Genomic DNA, 18461 nt, shown 5'->3' on the forward strand with positions numbered 1-18461 from the left:
AGCGATTAGATAGGTAGGATGAGAACCAAGAAAGGGCTGTGTCCTGAATCCCTAGGGATTGTTGTGTTTGTATGAGAAGAGTGGTCAAAAGTGTCAAAAGCAGCAAAGAGAATAAGTAGAGAGTAATGTTCTTTAGATTTAGCAGTGACCAAATCATTCACTACCTTAGTCAGTGCTGTCTCTGTGGAGTGTTAGGCACGAAATCCTGACTGAAGTGGGTCCAGTAGGCTGTGTGAGTTAAAGTGTGTGAGGCGAGTGTAGGCAAGTCTCTCAAGTAGCTTGTAGAGGCATGGGAACTTATAGATGGGTCTGTAGTTTGAAAGAGAGGGTCAGAGTTTTGTTTTTTCAGAATAGGAGTAATCACTGCATGCTTGTATAGAGAAGGACAGATACCAGTAGACAGAGTTTACAGATTTTAGTTAAAGTTGGGATGAGCACAGCAGACAAAGCTTTACTAATTTGTGAGGGTATAGAGTCAAGGGGAGAGGTATTAGAGTAGGCAGATGAAGAGTGCAGATACTTCATCTTCATTTGTAGGATCAAAGGAAGAGAAGGTGTTCGTGTTCAGCCAGGGAATTGAGCAGGTCACTTGCTGTGGAAGAGCATACCATTTAATTTCGTATCTTGTCCTTGAAATGGGAAACAAGATCGTGCGCACTGACAGTGGCTGGTGGGTTGGGTGAGGGAGGGACAAGAAGTGATTTAAATGTATTAAAAAGTTGCTTGGGGTTAGAGGCTTAAGCAGAGATGAGAGATTGAAAATATGTTTGTTTGGCAGTGTCCAGAGCATTACGATAAGAGTGTTATACGGTCTTATATGTGAGAAAGTAACTTGAACTACGAGATTTACGCCACTGGCGTTCTACTTTTTACGTGAGGTTTTGTAGGTGTCTAGTGTATTTAGAGTGCCACGGTTGACCTCTAAGTCTACGTGGAGTGTGATGAGTAGCTGGAGCCACTTCATCATGTGCTGTTTCTAGAGTTTGGTTAAGGTGTGACACAGCAGTCTCCGGAGAGGTGAATGTAGAAATTGGTGAGAGCAGTGGCTGCAGAGAGGTATATAGTTGTTATTTAATAGCATTAATATTTCTGCGGGTTAGAGGCGTCTTTGTAGACTTCAGGGACATTGAGTTTGAAGTAATGGATGAGAGCATGCAAGCGCAGAGGTTTTGATCTGAGAGAGGGAAAGGAGTGTTAGTGAGATCAGAAACGGAGCATTGTCTGGTGAATACAAGATCAAGGTAGTAGTAGAGTAGTGTTAACTCTAGGGGACAAGCAGGGTGCCGGTCCGTGAGGGGCACAGGCGTGTGCGTCAAAAATGGGTGTGGCCTTGCAAATAGGGGGAGTGGCCAATGAACAATACAAGTGGGCGGTTCAGGCCACAGACAGGTGGGAAGCGTGGGTGGCCGGCATCATCGTCACTGTTGGGGGCGTGCCCAGCACCTACAGAGGTGCTGGGCTTCCCCCAAGCGCTCTCATAGCGTGAATGGATGCCACACGCATGCGCACAGCATCTTTTTACACGCTGGGAGGGCAGGAAAAGGGCTGTTTTAGCAGGGCGCCCCAGAAAGGGCAGGGCGGGTTTTGCCCTTAAAAAATCGGGCAGGGCGCGGTGCCTTGCTAAAACACCCTAGCGTGAACACTACAGTGGCCCTCCTGATGAGTAGGGGAGTCAGTCCATTGGGAGAGACCAAGAGAAGAGATTAGACAGAGTAGTTTAAAGGCATGGGGAGATTGTGGACTGTCAATAGAGATTGAAATCGCCCATAATGATGATGGAGATGTCAGAGGATAGAAAGTGAGGGAGCCAAGCAGAAAAATCTTCCAGATACTTTTTGGGTTGCCCAGGTGGGCGATAGCTGCAGCACGCAGAGAGAAATGGGTGAAAATCCTAATAGAGTGTACTTCAAATGATGTAAATGTGAGTGAGGTAACAGGTGGTAAAAGTGTGTGTGTAAGATTTGAACAGTAGTATTCCAACCCCACCTCCTTTAATGTTACCAGACCTGGGTGTGTGTGTGTGAAGTGGAGGCCACCATGTGACAGAGCTGCAGGGGAGGCAGTGTCTGATTGTGTGAGCCATGTTTCTGTTATAGCTAGCATATTAAGTTCTTTTGCTATGAAAAGGTCATGAATAGATGTTAATTTGTTGCAAACAGAGCGTGCATTCCATAAAACACATTTTAGTGACTTAGAGGGAGATGGGAGACGTGATGTTGATAAGGTTTGTTGGATTTATATTCCGTTGTGAATCCGCTGAATGTGAGCATCGTATGTGGATGGGACCTGGATTTGGGGATATGTCACCAGCTAGTATTTGGTCTACATATAAAAGGGATACACGGCTGACACAGAGTGTACAAATCAAAGTGGAGAAATATAAGTGGTTTTTCAGCCTTTACTGTACTTAAGAAAACTGAAAGAAAACAACAAGCACCAACAACTCCAAATTTACTTCTTTGCAATTTCTAATGTACTGTATGTATATGTGTAATGATTGCCTTGTAATTGACATTGCATGTGTGGGGAAGTTGCACAGTGAAACAGTTTATGCTCTCTGGTGTTTACCTCCTCTGATCATTTGGCCATTGTGGCCAGGGTACTATATCTTTACATTTACTGAGGTGTAGTCGTGGTGTACAGGACAGTGTGAGATTCCTTATTAGTAAAAAAAAACAAACAAACAAACAAACACTGAGCAACATCCCCAAATCTTTAAACTTGTAATTTATTTTGTACTGTCTGTACATGGCTACTAATAACAAATGCACAGAAAAAATTCTTAAAGCTATGTGTGCAAATGCTAGGAGCTTAGGAGACAAAATTCCAGAGCTAATTGCAATAATGACAAGAGAGAACCTGGATTTTGTGGCAATTACAGAGTCATGGTGCAATGAGAATCATGACTGGGACATAGTTATGCCAGGATACAATTTATTTAGGAAGGATAGAATGGGAGGAGGGGTAGCAATGTATGTGAAAAAAAGCATAAATGCTACTTTAATACACAATATTGAAGACAAAACTGAGGCCCTTTGGGTCACCATAGAAACCGCAGAGAAGGACATTATTCGCATTGGGATGATGTATAGACCACCAGGCCAGGGGCAGGATTTGGACAGGAACCTATTGTTGGACATCACTAAAATGGCTTTAAAGGGAGAAGTCATAATCATGGGAGACTTTAATTTACCTGATGTAAACTGGGAGGGATCTTTTGCTAGTTCAGCTACAAGTGGCAAATTTCTACATTCCTTACAGGGAGAATCTCTCAAGCAATTGGCGAGGGAGCCCACTCGCAAAGACTCAATATTAGATTGAATTCTTACAAATGGTGATAGGATATCCGACACACATGTGGGTGAGCACCTGGGATCCAGTGATCATCAAGCAGTATGTTTTAGTAAAAAGACAGGATCCAACTCCAGTCACACAAAAACAAAGGTGTTGGATTTTAAAACTGCTGACTTTGCAAAAATGGGGAGATGTTTAAGTGATTCTTTGGCAGACTGGAAGAACTTGGAAGGAGTGCAGGAGAGGTGGGAAAAACTGAAAAAGTGCAATACTAAGTGCAACAGACCTTTGTATCAAAAGGGTTAGGAAAAGCACCAGGAAAAGGAAACCAGTGTGATTCACAAAAGAAGTATCGACTAGTGTGAAGGCAAAAAAGATGGCTTTTAGGAAATACAAACAGACTCAAAATAATAACGACAGAGGTGTATCTGGACAGACGGAAGGATGCTAAGAAAGTGATAAGATATGCAAAGGCAGAAGCTGAGGAGAAAATGGCCCAGTCAGTAGATAAAGGGGGCAAAACTTTTTTTTAAGTATAGAAGAGAAAGGAGAAAATCAAATGGAGGACTAATAAGACTTAAGGCAGAGAGTGAGCATTTGGTGGAGGGAGATAAGGCAATAGCAGATCACCTAAATAATTATTTTTGCTCAGTATTTACTACAGACGAAGGTATGGGGCCACAGGTAAGTTGCAAGGACACTCCTAAAAATCTGGTAGATGAAAGTACATTTACGGAGGAGAAGGTCCTAGCAGAACTTTCAAAACTAAAAGTGGATAAATCAATGGTGCCAGATGGGATACACCCAAGGATACTCAAAGAGCTAAAAGATGTGCTGGTTACACCTTTAACAGAATTATTTAACCAGTCTCTAAGTACAGGTGCCATTCCAGAGGACTGGAAAAGAGCAAATGTAGTTCCGCTGCATAAGAGTGGAAGCAGGGAAGAAGCAGGCAACTACAGACCAGTAAGCCTTACATCAGTAGTGGGGAAAGTAATGGAAAAACTATTAAAAGAAAGAGTTGTGGAATATTTTAAATCAAACAACTTACAGGATCCAAAACAGCATGGATTTACTGGTGGGAGATCATGCCAAACAAATCTTATTGACTTTTTTTGTCTCTGATGAAAATAATAGATCAAGGGGGAGCTGTAGATGTAGCATATCTAGACTTTAGTAAGGCATTTGACACTGTCCCACATCGCAGACTGCTAAATAAACTTGAAAGCGTGGGGGTGGATTATAAAACAGTGTAATGGATAAGAAACTGGTTGCAGGATAAGGAAACACAGTTGTAGTTAATGGAGTGCAATCTATGGAGGGAAATGTTACCAGTGGAGTACCCCAGGGATCTGTACTTGGTCCAGTTCTCTTTAATATCTTTGTTGGTGACATTGCAAATGGTATTGAAGGGAAGGTATGCCTTTTTGCAGATGATACAAAGATATGCAATAGAGTAGATACATCGGGAGGGGTAAAACAAATGATTGATGACCTAGGTAGGCTTGAGAAATGGTCAAGAACGTGGCAACTACAGTTTAATGCTAAAAAAAAAATGCAAAATCATGCACTTGGGTCTCAAAAACCCAAAGGCTAAATATAGTATCAAGGTTACTATAATGGAAACTACCGAGTAGGAAAGGGATTTAGGAGTCACTATTTCAAGTGACTTGAAGGCAGGAAAGCAATGCAACAAAGCAATGAGAGAGGCAAGTCAGATGCTTGGTTGCATAGGGAGAGGAATCCGTAGCTGGAAAAAAGAAGTGATAATGCCACTGTATAGGTCATTGGTACGGCCCCATCTGGAATACTGTGTCCAGTTCTGGAGACCATATCTCCAGAAGGTCTGGAGACCATATCTCCAGAAGGATATAAATATATTAGAGAGTGTACAAAGAAGGGCAACTAAAATGGTGCATGGCCTACATCACAAAACTTACCCGGAAAGGCTAAAAGATCTTAACATGTATAGTTTGGAGGAGAGAAGGGAAAGGGGGGACATGATAGAAACTTGCAAATATATCAAGGGTCTTAACAAAGTTCAGGAGGGAAACATTCTTCAAAGGAAGAGAAGTATTAGAACTCAAGGACATACACTGAGACTGGAGGGGGGAAGGTTCAGGGGAAATTTTAAGGAAAAATTACTTCACAGAAAGGGTAGTGGATAAGTGGAACAGCCTCCCATCAGAGGTGGTAGAGGCAAAGACTGTAGACCAATTTAAACATGCTTGGGATAGGCATATGAATATCCTTCCAAAGAATTAAGGTTCAAAAAGGGTTGAGATTGCCTAAAAGGAAAAAAAAAAAGGGGCAGACTAGATGGGCCAAGTGGTTCTTATCTGCCGTCAAATTCTATGTTTCTAGTAGAAGCAGAAGGAGAGAGAGATAGGTATAGTTGGGGGAGGTGTGTGATAGTTTCTTTTGGTGACAGGTTGAGGATGTGATAGTGTACATAGGTTAAAAGCTCATGAGTGTTAGTGGAGTGGATTAATGAGGCTGCAATGTGTACAGACCCCTGAATAACAGGAATATTGAAAGACTATGCCATTTTATAGAGTATACCATGAAGTGCTATTAGGAAAAACATTTTGTGGAACATGGTGGTTTTAAAGAGAAAAGTATATAGGTAAGTGCTTATGGGAAACGTTAGTTAAATGGTGAAATTACCTGGTTTCCAATGTTTTTCAATGTTTGTTCAACTGTTCTTTTTAAAATTTCCTAATTGTAATTTTCCAGTCTTTGTATATTTCTAATCTCGGACAACTGCCCCATAACTGAATGCTAAGATATACTAGGTCTAATTAACAAAGGCTACAGCTAAAGCCAAATGGACATCTAATCAAAGGGCTAAAATTACCCTGTGTTAAGTAAACACCAGTCTATGTATGCTAATAAACTACACTCCACCGACCAACATCTACACAAGAGATAATATTGGCTATAAGCAAGTACTAATATTATACAGGTTGAGTATCCCTTATCCAAATATTCCGAAATACGGACTTTTTTGAGTGAGAGTGAGATAGTGAAACCTTTGTTTTCTGATGCCTCAATGTATACAAACTTTGTTTAATACACAAAGTTGTTAAAAATATTGTATTAAATGACCTTCAGGCTGTGTGTATATGAAACATAAATGAATTGTGTGAATGTAGACACAAATGAATTGTGTGAATGTAGACACACTTTGTTTAATGCACAAAGTTATTAAAAATATTGGCTAAAATGACCTTCAGGCTGTGTGTATAAGGTGTATATGAAACATAAATGCATTCTGTGCTTAGACTTGGGTCCCTTCGCCATGATATCTCATTATAGTATGCAATTATTCCAAAATGCGGAAAAATCCGATATCCAAAATACTTCTGGTCCCAAGCATTTTGGATAAGGGATACTCAACCTGTACAAATACATTTACATACACGGCTAAATTATACATTGGTGTAAATTCAGATCAAGAGTTAGAGATGCAGGATTAAATCGAGGAGAAATCACATACATTGAATAAACAGCTGAGGATGTTTGTGTTTTGTTCCCGTTAATTGTATTTCACTCTCCCAGACTTGTCCAGCTTGTCCTGTGTTTGGTTTTTATTTATCTATCTATTTTTCTTAGGTACTAGACCTCATAAGTGCCCAGACTGTGACATGGCCTTTGTGACCAGTGGCGAATTGGTCCGACATCGCCGTTACAAACATACACATGAGAAACCTTTTAAGTGTTCAATGTGTGATTATGCTAGTGTTGAGGTAAGTGATAACCAGTTTAATATTTTTAGTCAACTATACATATGTCATTATCTTTTTAGCGCATTAGTTTCTCATGCTTTTTTCCTATTCAACTGTTTGGATTTCTCACTGCTGTTCTAGTCTGTTTGCAAAATCAAAGCAAACCATATTGAGACCGGTATTGCAATATAGTGTTTTAAATTAAATCATTTTGTTTTCATTAGTTAAATGAATAGTTCTAAGATCGCAGTTCTTAGTGAAAAGCTTCATATTTGTGGATGTTATTTGGCAATGCGAGCTATCAGTATGTAATTGAATCTTTTTTGAATAGGTAAGCAAGCTGAAGCGACACATCCGATCACATACTGGGGAGCGCCCTTTTCAGTGCAGTTTGTGCAGCTATGCTAGCAGAGACACCTACAAACTGAAGAGACACATGAGAACCCACTCTGGTAATTCGAACTGTATTGTGTAATCTAATCGAAATGATGGCTACAATTCAAAACTCACAAAAGACCACAAGATGCTTTTGCAAAGCCATACTCTGTCACTCATAAATTAAACTGAAGATGGTGCTGGTATCCTTAATCTGGCATCTTGTCACTGATAGAATCACTGGTCTGCCAAAAGCATGTCCGGAGAGATAGATATATAATGTAAAGACAAGGCGTACTCTGCAGGTTTACGTCAATCAATGAGAATAAACATCTTTCTGCAGCAGGGTACACTGTGTTCCACAGGGAAAACATTGGGTGTAGAGTGGATCAATGATCCAGAGGCACCAACAGGCTAAAGCTTTAGGCTGTCCCAGGATGCATTGGGGCCTACTCTGTAACGCTGCCTCCAGGCACTGTGAACTCCGTTTTTCAGTTGGTGCTGTAGCAGCAGGTCACATGGGCTGCACTGGGTAGCCCCGAAAAAGCTTTTTCTGACAGAAAATTTCTTCAAAACTGGGCTGTCAGCACTGCAGCTCCATCAACTCCCAAGCGGTGTCGCATACGCTTGTTCCCTGGTACTTGCAGCAGAAACTCCAGCGTTAGGCACACGGTCGCAGATACGCTCCTGGTTCGCGTGGCTGTTACGGGGAGGATGTAAGAGGGTCCCCCAGGCGGGACCCGCCATTAAATCTCATTCCGATCGCATGTCAAGGGAGACGGACAGCGACGCTGGCCTAGACACGGTCACCAAGCAGGAACCCCGCTATATCCGCCAGGGCATAGGAGCACAGGTCGGGTGTATTAACGCCCCTGTTAATAAGGTATATCTGCGGCTGCAGAGCAAGGTCTCCCTTGTAAGCAGTCTGTATACAGCGTTTGTGACTTTACAAACACTTGAGTATTCTACATGTCTTTATACAGACAGCGTTAGCGAAGAAAAAGTGTACCGATTACAGAATATATTGTACTAGTATTTTGATATATATATACGGTCTAGGACCACTCTTTTATATTTTAAAGTTCCGTTTTATTGTAATATAATTATCTTCTTTGCTAATGTGACTGTATGTGCCTGTATCTGCTGTAAGGTTTCACTTTCAGTGTTTCCCAGATATCTATCACTATATTCTGTACCCTAGGGGACTAGATGGGTCAGTGTCGTTTATATAGTTCGTCACAGTTTTTACCTATTCTACTGTGTACTCTGTCACATAATACCGGATTTTTCTCTGACGTCCTAGTGGATGCTAGGAACTCCGTAAGGACCATGGGGAATAGCGGCTCCGCAGGAGACTGGGCACAAAAATAAAGCTTTAGGACTACCTGGTGTGCACTGGCTCCTCCCCCTATGACCCTCCTCCAAGCCTCAGTTAGATTTTTGTGCCCGACCGAGCAGGGTGCAATCTAGGGGGCTCTCCTGAGCTTCTTAGATAAAAGTTAGTTTTAGGTTTTTTATTTTCAGTGAGACCTGCTGGCAACAGGCTCACTGCATCGAGGGACTAAGGGGAGAAGAAGCGAACCTGCCTGCTTGCAGCCAGCTTGGGCTTCTTAGGCTACTGGACACCATTAGCTCCAGAGGGATCGAACACAGGCCCAGCCTCGGAGTCCGGTCCCAGAGCCGCGCCGCCGGCCCCCTTACAGAGCAAGAAGAGGTCCGGAAAATCGGCGGCAGAAGACATCAGTTTTCATCAAGGTAGCGCACAGCACTGCAGCTGTGCGCCATTGCTCCTCATGCACACCACACGCTCCGGTCACTGATGGGTGCAGGGCGCTGGGGGGGGGGGGGCGCCCTGAGCAGCAATATAAACACCTTGGCTGGCAAAAATACATCACATATAACCCCCAGGGCTATATGGATGTACATTAACCCCTGCCAGAATCCATAAAAATGCGGGAGAAAAGTCCGCAAAAAAGGGGCGGAGCTATCTCAGCACATTGGCGCCATTTTTCCCTCACAGCTCCGTTGGAGGGAAGCTCCCTGGCTCTCCCCTGCAGTTAATACACTACAGAAAGGGTTAAAAAGAGAGGGGGGGGGGCACAATTTAGGCGCAGTATACATATATATATGCAGCTATAAGGGAAAACACTTTTTATAGGTGCTATCCCTGTGATATATAGCGCCCTGGTGTGTGCTGGCATACTCTCCCTCTGTCTCCCCAAAGGGCTTTGTGGGGTCCTGTCCTCTATCAGAGCATTCCCTGTGTGTGTGCTGTGTGTCGGTACGGCTGTGTCGACAGGTATGTGGAGGTTAATGAGGTGGAGGCGGAGCGAATGCCTGTAAATATGTTGTCACCCCCTGCGGGGTCGACACCGGTGTGGTTGAACTTATGGAAAGATTACGTGAAAGTGTCAACTCCTTACATAAAAGGTCGACGACACAGAACAGCCGGCTACTCAGCTTGTGCCTGTTCCAGCGTCTCAAATGTCATGGGGGGCTCTAAAATCGCCCGCTACCTTAGATAACAGACACAGATGTCGACACGGATACTGACTCCAGTGTCGACGTCGATGAGACTGGTGTACCCTCCAAATAGGTCCACCCGTTACAGGATTGAGGCAATGAAAAATGTATTACACATTTATGATTATACCCCAGGTACCACATAAAAGGGTATTGTGTTTGGTGAGAGAAAACTATTAGTAGTTTTTCCTGCATCTGAGAAATTAAATGAGGTGTGTGAGGAAGAGTGGTCTTCCCCCGGTAAGAAATTGATAATTTCTAAAACGGTTATTGGCAGCGTACCCTTTCCCGCCAGAGGATAGGTCACGCGGGGAAACACCCCATAGGGTAGATACAGCGCTTACACGCTTATCAGAAAAGGTGGCACTACCGTCTCCGGATACGGCCGCCCTGAAGGGACCTGATGATAGAAAGCAGGAGGTTACCCTATAAGATATAGTCACACACTAGGGCATTATATTGCGACCAGCCGTTGCTTCGGCATGGATGTGCAGTGCTCCCGCTGCGTGGTCAGATTCCCTGTCGGAAAATAACTATGGATAGGGACAATATTTTGCTGAAAATAGAGCATATAAAAGACGTGGTCTTATACATACGTGATGCACAGAGGGATATTTGCCGGCTGGCATCAAAAATAGGCGCTAGGTCCATTGCCGCCAGACGGGGGTTATGGACTTGGCAATGGTCAGGCGATGCCGACTCGAATCGGCACATGGAAGTTGCCCTATAAGGGGGTAAAACTGTTAGGGGATGGTTTTTCAGACCTAGTTTCCACAGCTACTGTTGGGAAATGGATTTTTTTGGCCACAGGCTACCCCACAACAAAAGAAAGCACCGTATCATCAAGTACAGTCCTTTCGGCCCCAGAAAAGCAAGAGGGCTAGAGGCTCATCCTTTCTGCCGAGAGGCAAAGGTAGAGGAAAAAGCTGCAACACACAGCTAGTTCCCAAGAGCAGAAATCCTCCCTGCGTCCGGTAGGTCCACAGCATGGTGCGGGGGCTGCTCAGGCGGACCCGGGTACGGTGGGGGCCCGTCTCAGAAATTTCAGCGGACAGTGGGCTCTCTCACATGGATCCCTGGGTCCTTCAAGTAGTATCTCAGGGGTACAGGCTGGAGTTCGAGACGTTCTTCCCCCCCGCCGTTTCCTAAAATCTGCCTTACCGGCACCTCCCTCTGCCAGGGAGACGGTGTTGGTGGATATTCAACACTATAATCACAACAAGTGATTGTCCAGGTGCCCCTCCTTCAGCAAGGAAGGGGTTACTATTCCACAGTGGTTGTGGTACCGAAACGTTTCGGTGAGACCCATCTTGAAATTAAAATACTTGAACTTTTATATCAGAAGTTTTAAGTTCAAGATGGAATCGCTCAGGGCGGATATTACGAGCCTGGACGAGGGGGATTACAGGGTCTCCCTGGACATCAAGGATGCATACCTGCATGTCCCCATTTACCCTCCTCACCATGAGTACCTCAGATATGTGGTACAGGACTGTCACTATCAGTTCCAGACGCGGCCGGTGGAGTTGTCCACGGCACCGAAGGTCTTTACCTAGGTAATGGCAGAAGTGATGATACTCCTTAGCAAGAAGGAAGTTTTTATTATCCCGTACTTGGACGATCTCCTGATAAAGGCGAGGTCCAAAGAACAGTTGGTAGTGGGGGTAGCACTCTCTCGGGAAGTGCTACAACAGCACAACTGGATTCTCAATATTCCAAAGTCACAGCTGGTCCCGACGACACGTCTTCTGTTCCTGGAAATGTTTCTGAACGCAGACCAGAAAAGAGTGTTTCTTCCAGTGGAAAAAGCCGAGGAGTTGTCATCTCTAGTCAGAGACATCCTATAACCAGGACAGGTGTCGGTACATCAATGCACACGAGTCCTGGGAAAAATGGTAGCTTCGTACGAAGCATAATTCCATTCGGAAGATTCCACGCAAGGACGTTCCAGTGGGACCTGTGGGACTAATGGTCCGGGTCCCATCTACAGATACAACAGCGGATAACCCTGTCAGCAAGAAACAGGGTGTCGCTGCTGTGGTGGCTGCAGAGGGCTCATCTACTAGAGGGCCGCAGATTCGGAATACAGGACTGGGTCCTGGTGACCACGGATGCCAGCCTTCGGTGCTGGGATGCAGTCACACAGGGAAAAAATTTCCAAGGAGATTTCGCTTCACATAAATATTCTGCAGCGAAGGGCCATTTACAATGCCCTAAGCCAAGCAAGGCCCCTGCTTCAGAACCAGCCGGTACTGATCCAATCAGACGACATCACGGCGGTCGCCCATGTAAACAGACAGGGCGGCACAAGAAGCAGGATGGCGATGGCAGAAGCCACAAGGATTCTCCGATGGGCGACCTACACCCAGGAGAATGGGGACTTCATTCAGAAGTTTTCCAAATGCGGGTAAACCGTTGGGAATGACCACGGGTGGACATGATGGCGTCCCGCCTTAACAAGAAGTTGAAAAGATATTGCGCCAGGTCAAGGGACCCTCAGGCGATCGCTGGGGACGCTCTAGTGACACCGTGGGTGTACCAGTCGGTTTATGTGTCTCCTCCTCTACCTCTCATACCCAAGGTACTGAGAATAATAAGAAGGCGAGGAGTGAAAACCATACTCGGGGTTCCGGATTGGCCCTGAAGAGCTTGGTACCCGGAACTTCAAGAGATGCTGGCAGAGGACCCTTGGCCTCTGCCGCTTAGACAAGACCTGCTGCAGCAGGGACCCTGTCTGTTCCAAGACTTACCGCGGCTGCGTTTGACGGCATGGCGGTAGAACACCGGATCCTAAAGGAAAAGGGTATTCCGAAGGAAGTCATCCCTACCCTGATCATAGCCAGGAAGGATGTCACCGCAAGACATTATCGCCGCGTTTGGCGAAAATTTATTGCTTGGTGGGAGGCCATGAAGGCCCCGACGGAGGAATTTCAACTATGTCGATTCCTGCACTTCCTGCAAGCAGGGGTGACGTTTGGGCCTCAAATTGGGGTCCATCAAGGTCCAGATTTCGGCTCTGTCGATTTTCTTCCAGAAAGAACTGGCTTCACTGCCTGAAGCTCAGACTTTGGTTAAAGGAGTACTACATATTCAGCCTCCTTTTGTGCCTCCTGTGGCACTTTTTGGATCTCAACGTGGTGTTGGATTTCCTAAAGTCGCATTGGTTGAGCCACTTAAAACCATGGAGCTGAAGTATCTCGCGTGGAAAGTGGTCATGCTGTTGGCCTTGGCCAGGCGTGTGTCTGAAATGGCGGCTTTGTCATGTAAAAGCCTTATCTGGTTTTCTATATGGATAGGGCAGAGTTGAGGACTCGTCCTCAGTTTCTCCCAAAGGTGGTCTCAGGTTTTCACTTGAACCAACCTATTGTGGTGCCTGCGGCTACTAGGGACTTGGAGGATTCCAAGTTGCTGGACGTAGTCAGGGCCCTGAAAATTTTATTTTTCCAGGACGGCTGGAGTCAGGAAAACTGACTCGCTGTTTATCCTGATGGCACCCAACAAGCTGGGTGCTCCTGCTTCTAAGCAGTCTATTGCGCGCTGGATTTGTAGCACTATTCAGCTGGCGCATTCTGCGGTAGGATGACCGCAGCCTAAATCAATAAAAGCCCATTCCACAAGGAAGGTGGGCTCATCTTGGGCGGCTGCCCGAGGGGTCTCGGCTTTACAACTTTGCCGAGCAGCTACTTGGTCAGGGGCAAACACGTTTGCAAAATTCTATGAATTTGATACCCTGGCTGAGGAGGACCTGGAGTTCTCTCATTCGGTGCTGCAGAGTCATCCGCTCTCTCCCGCCCGTTTGGGAGCTTTGGTATAATCCCCATGGTCCTTACGGAGTTCCCAGCATCCACTAGGACGTCAGAGAAAATAAGAATTTACTTACCGATAATTCTATTTCTCGTAGTCCGTAGTGGATGCTGGGCGCCCATCCCAAGTGCGGATTGTCTGCAATACTTGTACATAGTTATGGTTAACTAATCGGGTTCTTGTTGTTGTGAGCCATCTATTCAGAGGCTCCTCTGTTATCATGCTGTTAACTGGGTTTCATATCACAAGTTATACGGTGTGATTGGTGTGGCTGGTATGAGTCTTACCCGGGATTCAAAATCCTTCCTTATTGTGTACGCTCGTCCGGGCACAGTATCCTAACTGAGGCTTGGAGGAGGGTCATAGGGGGAGGAGCCAGTGCACACCAGGTAGTCCTAAAGCTTTCTTTTTGTGCCCAGTCTCCTGCGGAGCTGCTATTCCCCATGGTCCTTACAGAGTTCCCAGCATCCACTACGGACTACGAGAAATAGAATTATCGGTAAGTAAATTCTTATTTTCTCCTGCAGGGTCCACAGGTTATCCACAGGGTAACATTGGGATATGATGGAGCGACAGCTGATTGGCACCAAACGATCAAAGCTGTCTAGCCTCCCAGGAGCAACAGCCCGTCCACATATCCCCACCCACTGGCTCGGGCAAATCAGTTTTTTGTTTGGCGCAGCAAGAGCCAGACCATTGTCAGAGTGCTGCTGTGTTTTTAGCAGCCCTAAGCTTTTTTAATGTTATTTTTATAGTCTTACTAGTTTTTTGAGTGATCTTTCTAAACAGCGTCTTATACGCTTAGAAAGAGTCTCTCCAACAACTCTCTGCTGCGTTGCGACAATTCTTACCCATGAGTACAGTGCTGTTTTGGCGGGCGTCTGTGTCTGATATACTAGCAGGTCCAGCAGACATTTACCAGGCTGTGGCCGGAGCACGGGGAGAAGGTAAGGCATCGGTTCCGTTTACTACATGGAATACGGACACAGCCGCACTGTATTGGGAGGAGACTACCAAACAGTAGCTGACGTGGCTGCCACCGCGGGTGCACCAGCGCTATGCCTTGGGATCTTAGAACCCAGGAATAGCATGAGGCTGCGATCCCTAGGGTTGATGTCAGCAGGGGGAGTCATACGCTCTACTGGTCGCCCCTCCCCCCCGGTTCATGACTTGTTTCCGCCAAGTCTCCCACCATGAACTGTTTCCCTGCTTCTGTCCCAGACGCTACCACGAGGGGGCTTGGTCGCTGCATAGGCGGCTGTGTGACCGCTGCGTCTGTGTTCACTGAGTGCTACCACGAGGGGACCCGGTTGCAGCATAGGTATGTGACCGGTGCGTCTGTGTTCACTATACGTTCATGGAGCGGCAGTGTACACTAGTAGTGTCTGGATCCACTCAGCGTTCGCTAAAGTATTGATCGATCCTGGAAGCGAGGCGAGTCTCCCTGTATCCCACTGAGTACGGGCTATACAGCACTAAATATCTACTCTTTTTTTAAATACGAATAGTTAGATATATGCCTATTGCATATGAGTCTGTATACATTTATTGTGGTTTCATTTACATTACGTCTGAATACGTTAGATCTGTTTAAACAGGATTCAGTAATATGTGCTCCTACATACGTAAAACTGTGTTTGTAGTTTATTATGTGCTCATATGACCAATATATAACGTGACTGACTGCTAGTGTGATTGCTGACTTTACTATATGTTGTCAGTTGTTTTTTTTTCTGATTCTCAATGCCGGTGCATGAGTGGGGTCAGATTGTATATCACTTTAGAAGGTTTAAACTGATTATAGTCACAAATTGTGTAGTACACGGTGAAAGTGCTGATTTATCATGTCTAAGAGCGGCAAAGGTGACAAGGTACACTTACAGCAATACCAACACTCCTATCATGTTTGTCTTGCAAAACTGTATTACCCTCTCAGGATCTGGTTGAGGATGGCTTATGTGCAAATTGTTTTGCTTTTCAACGGGATAAAAGGCAGATCCCTGTACAACGTCTGGTACAAATGGATCCACCTTGGGCTATGTTTGCACAGACCTTGTCCAGTATAGCTGAGTGGATAATTCCTACAGCTTCTGTACCAGGAATGGGGTATATTATTAACCCTTACATGCAGCTACCTACCTATGGTATATCCATTCCCCCAGCAGCTTCTCAAATGAAACAAACTGATAAACCTGTGGTAAGTAAATCTTCACCGTCGCAGGCTACACATGAGGCTACGAAGAGGAGGAAGAAGGTCGCAGCTTAGTGGATATAGCTGGGTTAATTAGAGCAATGAAAGCCATTTTTTCCTTAGAAGATACAGCAGAGCCTGTGTTAAAAACCAAGGCATCAGTGTTTAAACGTCCTAAAACAGTTAAGACTGTGTCCAGGGTCAGGTCAGCTGACTAAAATAATGGAAGAGGCTTGTTTACACCCAATAAAAAAATAAAGGATTCTCAAAAAATTGGATTCCAATTATCCTTTTCCAGCTGGGGATTATTTAAAAAGGGAGGTTGCTCCTAAAGTGGATACGCATGTGATTCGATTAGTGCGAAAATCAATTTTGCCTTTGTCGTCAACATCATAAAATTTTGTCACGGATAGGAGAGTGAATGGTTTCCTAAAAACCATATTTCTCTAACGTCCTAAGTGGATGCTGGGGACTCCGTAAGGACCATGGGGAATAGCGGCTCCGCAGGAGACTGGGCACAACTAAAGAAAGCTTTAGAACTACCTGGTGTGCACTGGCTCCTCCCTCTATGACCCTCCTCCAGACCTCAGTTAGAATTTTGTGCCCGGCCGAGCTGGATGCACACTAGGGGCTCTCCTGAGCTCCTAGAAAAAGTATTTTAGGTTTTTTATTTTCAGTGAGATCTGCTGGCAACAGACTCACTGCTACGAGGGACTTAGTGGAGAGAAGCGGACCTACCTGCTTGCAGCTAGCTTGGGCTTCTTAGGCTACTGGACACCATTAGCTCCAGAGGGATCGAACACAGGCCCAGCCTCGGTCGCCCGGTCCCGGAGCCGCGCCGCCGTCCCCCTTGCAGAGCCGGAAGCAAGAAGAACGTCCAGGAAATAGGCAGCAGAAGACTCCGGTCTTCATTAAGGTAGCGCACAGCACTGCAGCTGTGCGCCATTGCTCCCTGTGCACACCACATACTCCGGTCACTGATGGGTGCAGGGCGCTGGGGGGGGGCGCCCTGGGCAGCAATTAGAGTACCTTAAAAGTGGCAAATCACACATAATATAGCCTAATAAGCTATATATGTGTAAAATACCCCTGCCACATTATGATTATAAGAGCGGGAGAAGTCAGCCGAAAAAGGGGCGGGGCTATCTCCCTCAGCACACTGGCGCCATTTTCTCTTCACAGTGCAGCTGGAAGACAGCTCCCCAGGCTCTCCCCTGTAGTTTTCAGTCTCAAAGGGTTAAAAAGAGAGGGTGGGCACTAAATTTAGGCGCAAATCTGTGTATTATAGCAGCTATAAGGGAAAAATCACTGTGGGTAGTGTGTATCCCTGCATTATATAGCGCTCTGGTGTGTGCTGGCATACTCTCTCTCTGTCTCCCCAAAGGACTTTGTGGGGTCCTGTCCTCAGTCAGAGCATTCCCTGTGTGTGTGCGGTGTGTCGGTACGGCTGGTGTCGACATGTTTGATGAGGAGGTTTATGTGGAGGCGGAGCAGATGCCGATAAATGTGATGTCACCCCCTGCGGGGTCGACACCTGAGTGGATGGACATGTGGAAGGAATTACAGTGTCAACTCCTTACATAAAAGGTTTGACGACCTAACAGATGTGGGACAGCCGGTTTCTCAGCCCGTACCTGCCCAGGCGTCTCAAAAGCCATCAGGGGCCCTAAAACGCCCACTACCTCAGATGGCAGACACAGTTGTCGACACGGATAACTGACTCCAGTGTCGACGACGATGAGACTAGTGTACATTCCAATAGAGCCACCCGTTACATGATTACGGCAATGAAAAATGTGTTGCACATTTCTGATATTACCCCAGGTACCACAGAAAAGGGTATTATGTTTGGGGAGAAAAAGCTTCCAGTGGTTTTTCCCCCATCTGATGAATTAAATGAAGTGTGTGAAGAAGCGTGGGTTTCCCCCGATAAGAAACAGGTAATTTCTAAAAGGTTACTAATAGCGTACCTTTTCCCGCCAGAGGATAGGTCTCGTTGGGAGACATCCCCTAGGGTGGATAAAGCGCTCACACGTCTGTCAAAGAAGGTGGCACTACCGTCTCAGGACACGGCCGCCCTAAAGGAGCCTGCAGATAGAATGCAGGAGGCTATCCTGAAGTCTGTATATACACACTCAGGCATTATACTGAGACCAGCTATTGCTTCAGCATGGATGTGCAGTGCTGCAGCTGCGTGGTCAGATTCTCTGTCAGATAACATTGATACCTTAGACAGGGACACTATTCTGCTAACCATAGAGCATATTAAAGACGCAGTCTTATACATGAGAGATGCACAGAGGGATATTTGCCGACTGGCATCTAAAATAAACGCAATGTCCATTCTGCCAGGAACTCGGCAGTGGACAGGTGATGCTGATTCTAAAAGGCACATGGAAGTTGCCTTACAAGGGTGAGGAGTTGTTTGGGATGGTCTCTCTGACCTCGTTTCCACAGCTACAGCTGGGAAATCAACATTTTGCCCCATGTTCCCTCACAGCCAAAGAAAGCACCGTATTATCAGGTACAGTCCTTTCGGCCCCAGA

At 45.6% G+C, this 18461-nt stretch overlaps 1 protein-coding gene across 2 annotated transcripts in view; it reads left to right on the top strand.

Annotated features, from left to right (window-relative positions):
* Positions 1-18461, top strand: part of CTCF (CCCTC-binding factor) — a 336867-nt gene that overhangs the window by 109850 nt on the left and 208556 nt on the right. For both annotated transcript variants that reach the window (XM_063945251.1, XM_063945250.1), the window contains exons 4-5: positions 6910-7043; positions 7354-7474. In XM_063945251.1, the coding sequence (XP_063801321.1) occupies positions 6910-7043; positions 7354-7474 (255 nt within the window). The remainder of the gene's footprint in view (positions 1-6909; positions 7044-7353; positions 7475-18461) is intronic.

Source organism: Pseudophryne corroboree, chromosome 11, assembly GCF_028390025.1.
Source record: "Pseudophryne corroboree isolate aPseCor3 chromosome 11, aPseCor3.hap2, whole genome shotgun sequence".
In the NCBI taxonomy this organism is placed as follows: Eukaryota; Metazoa; Chordata; class Amphibia; order Anura; family Myobatrachidae; genus Pseudophryne; species Pseudophryne corroboree.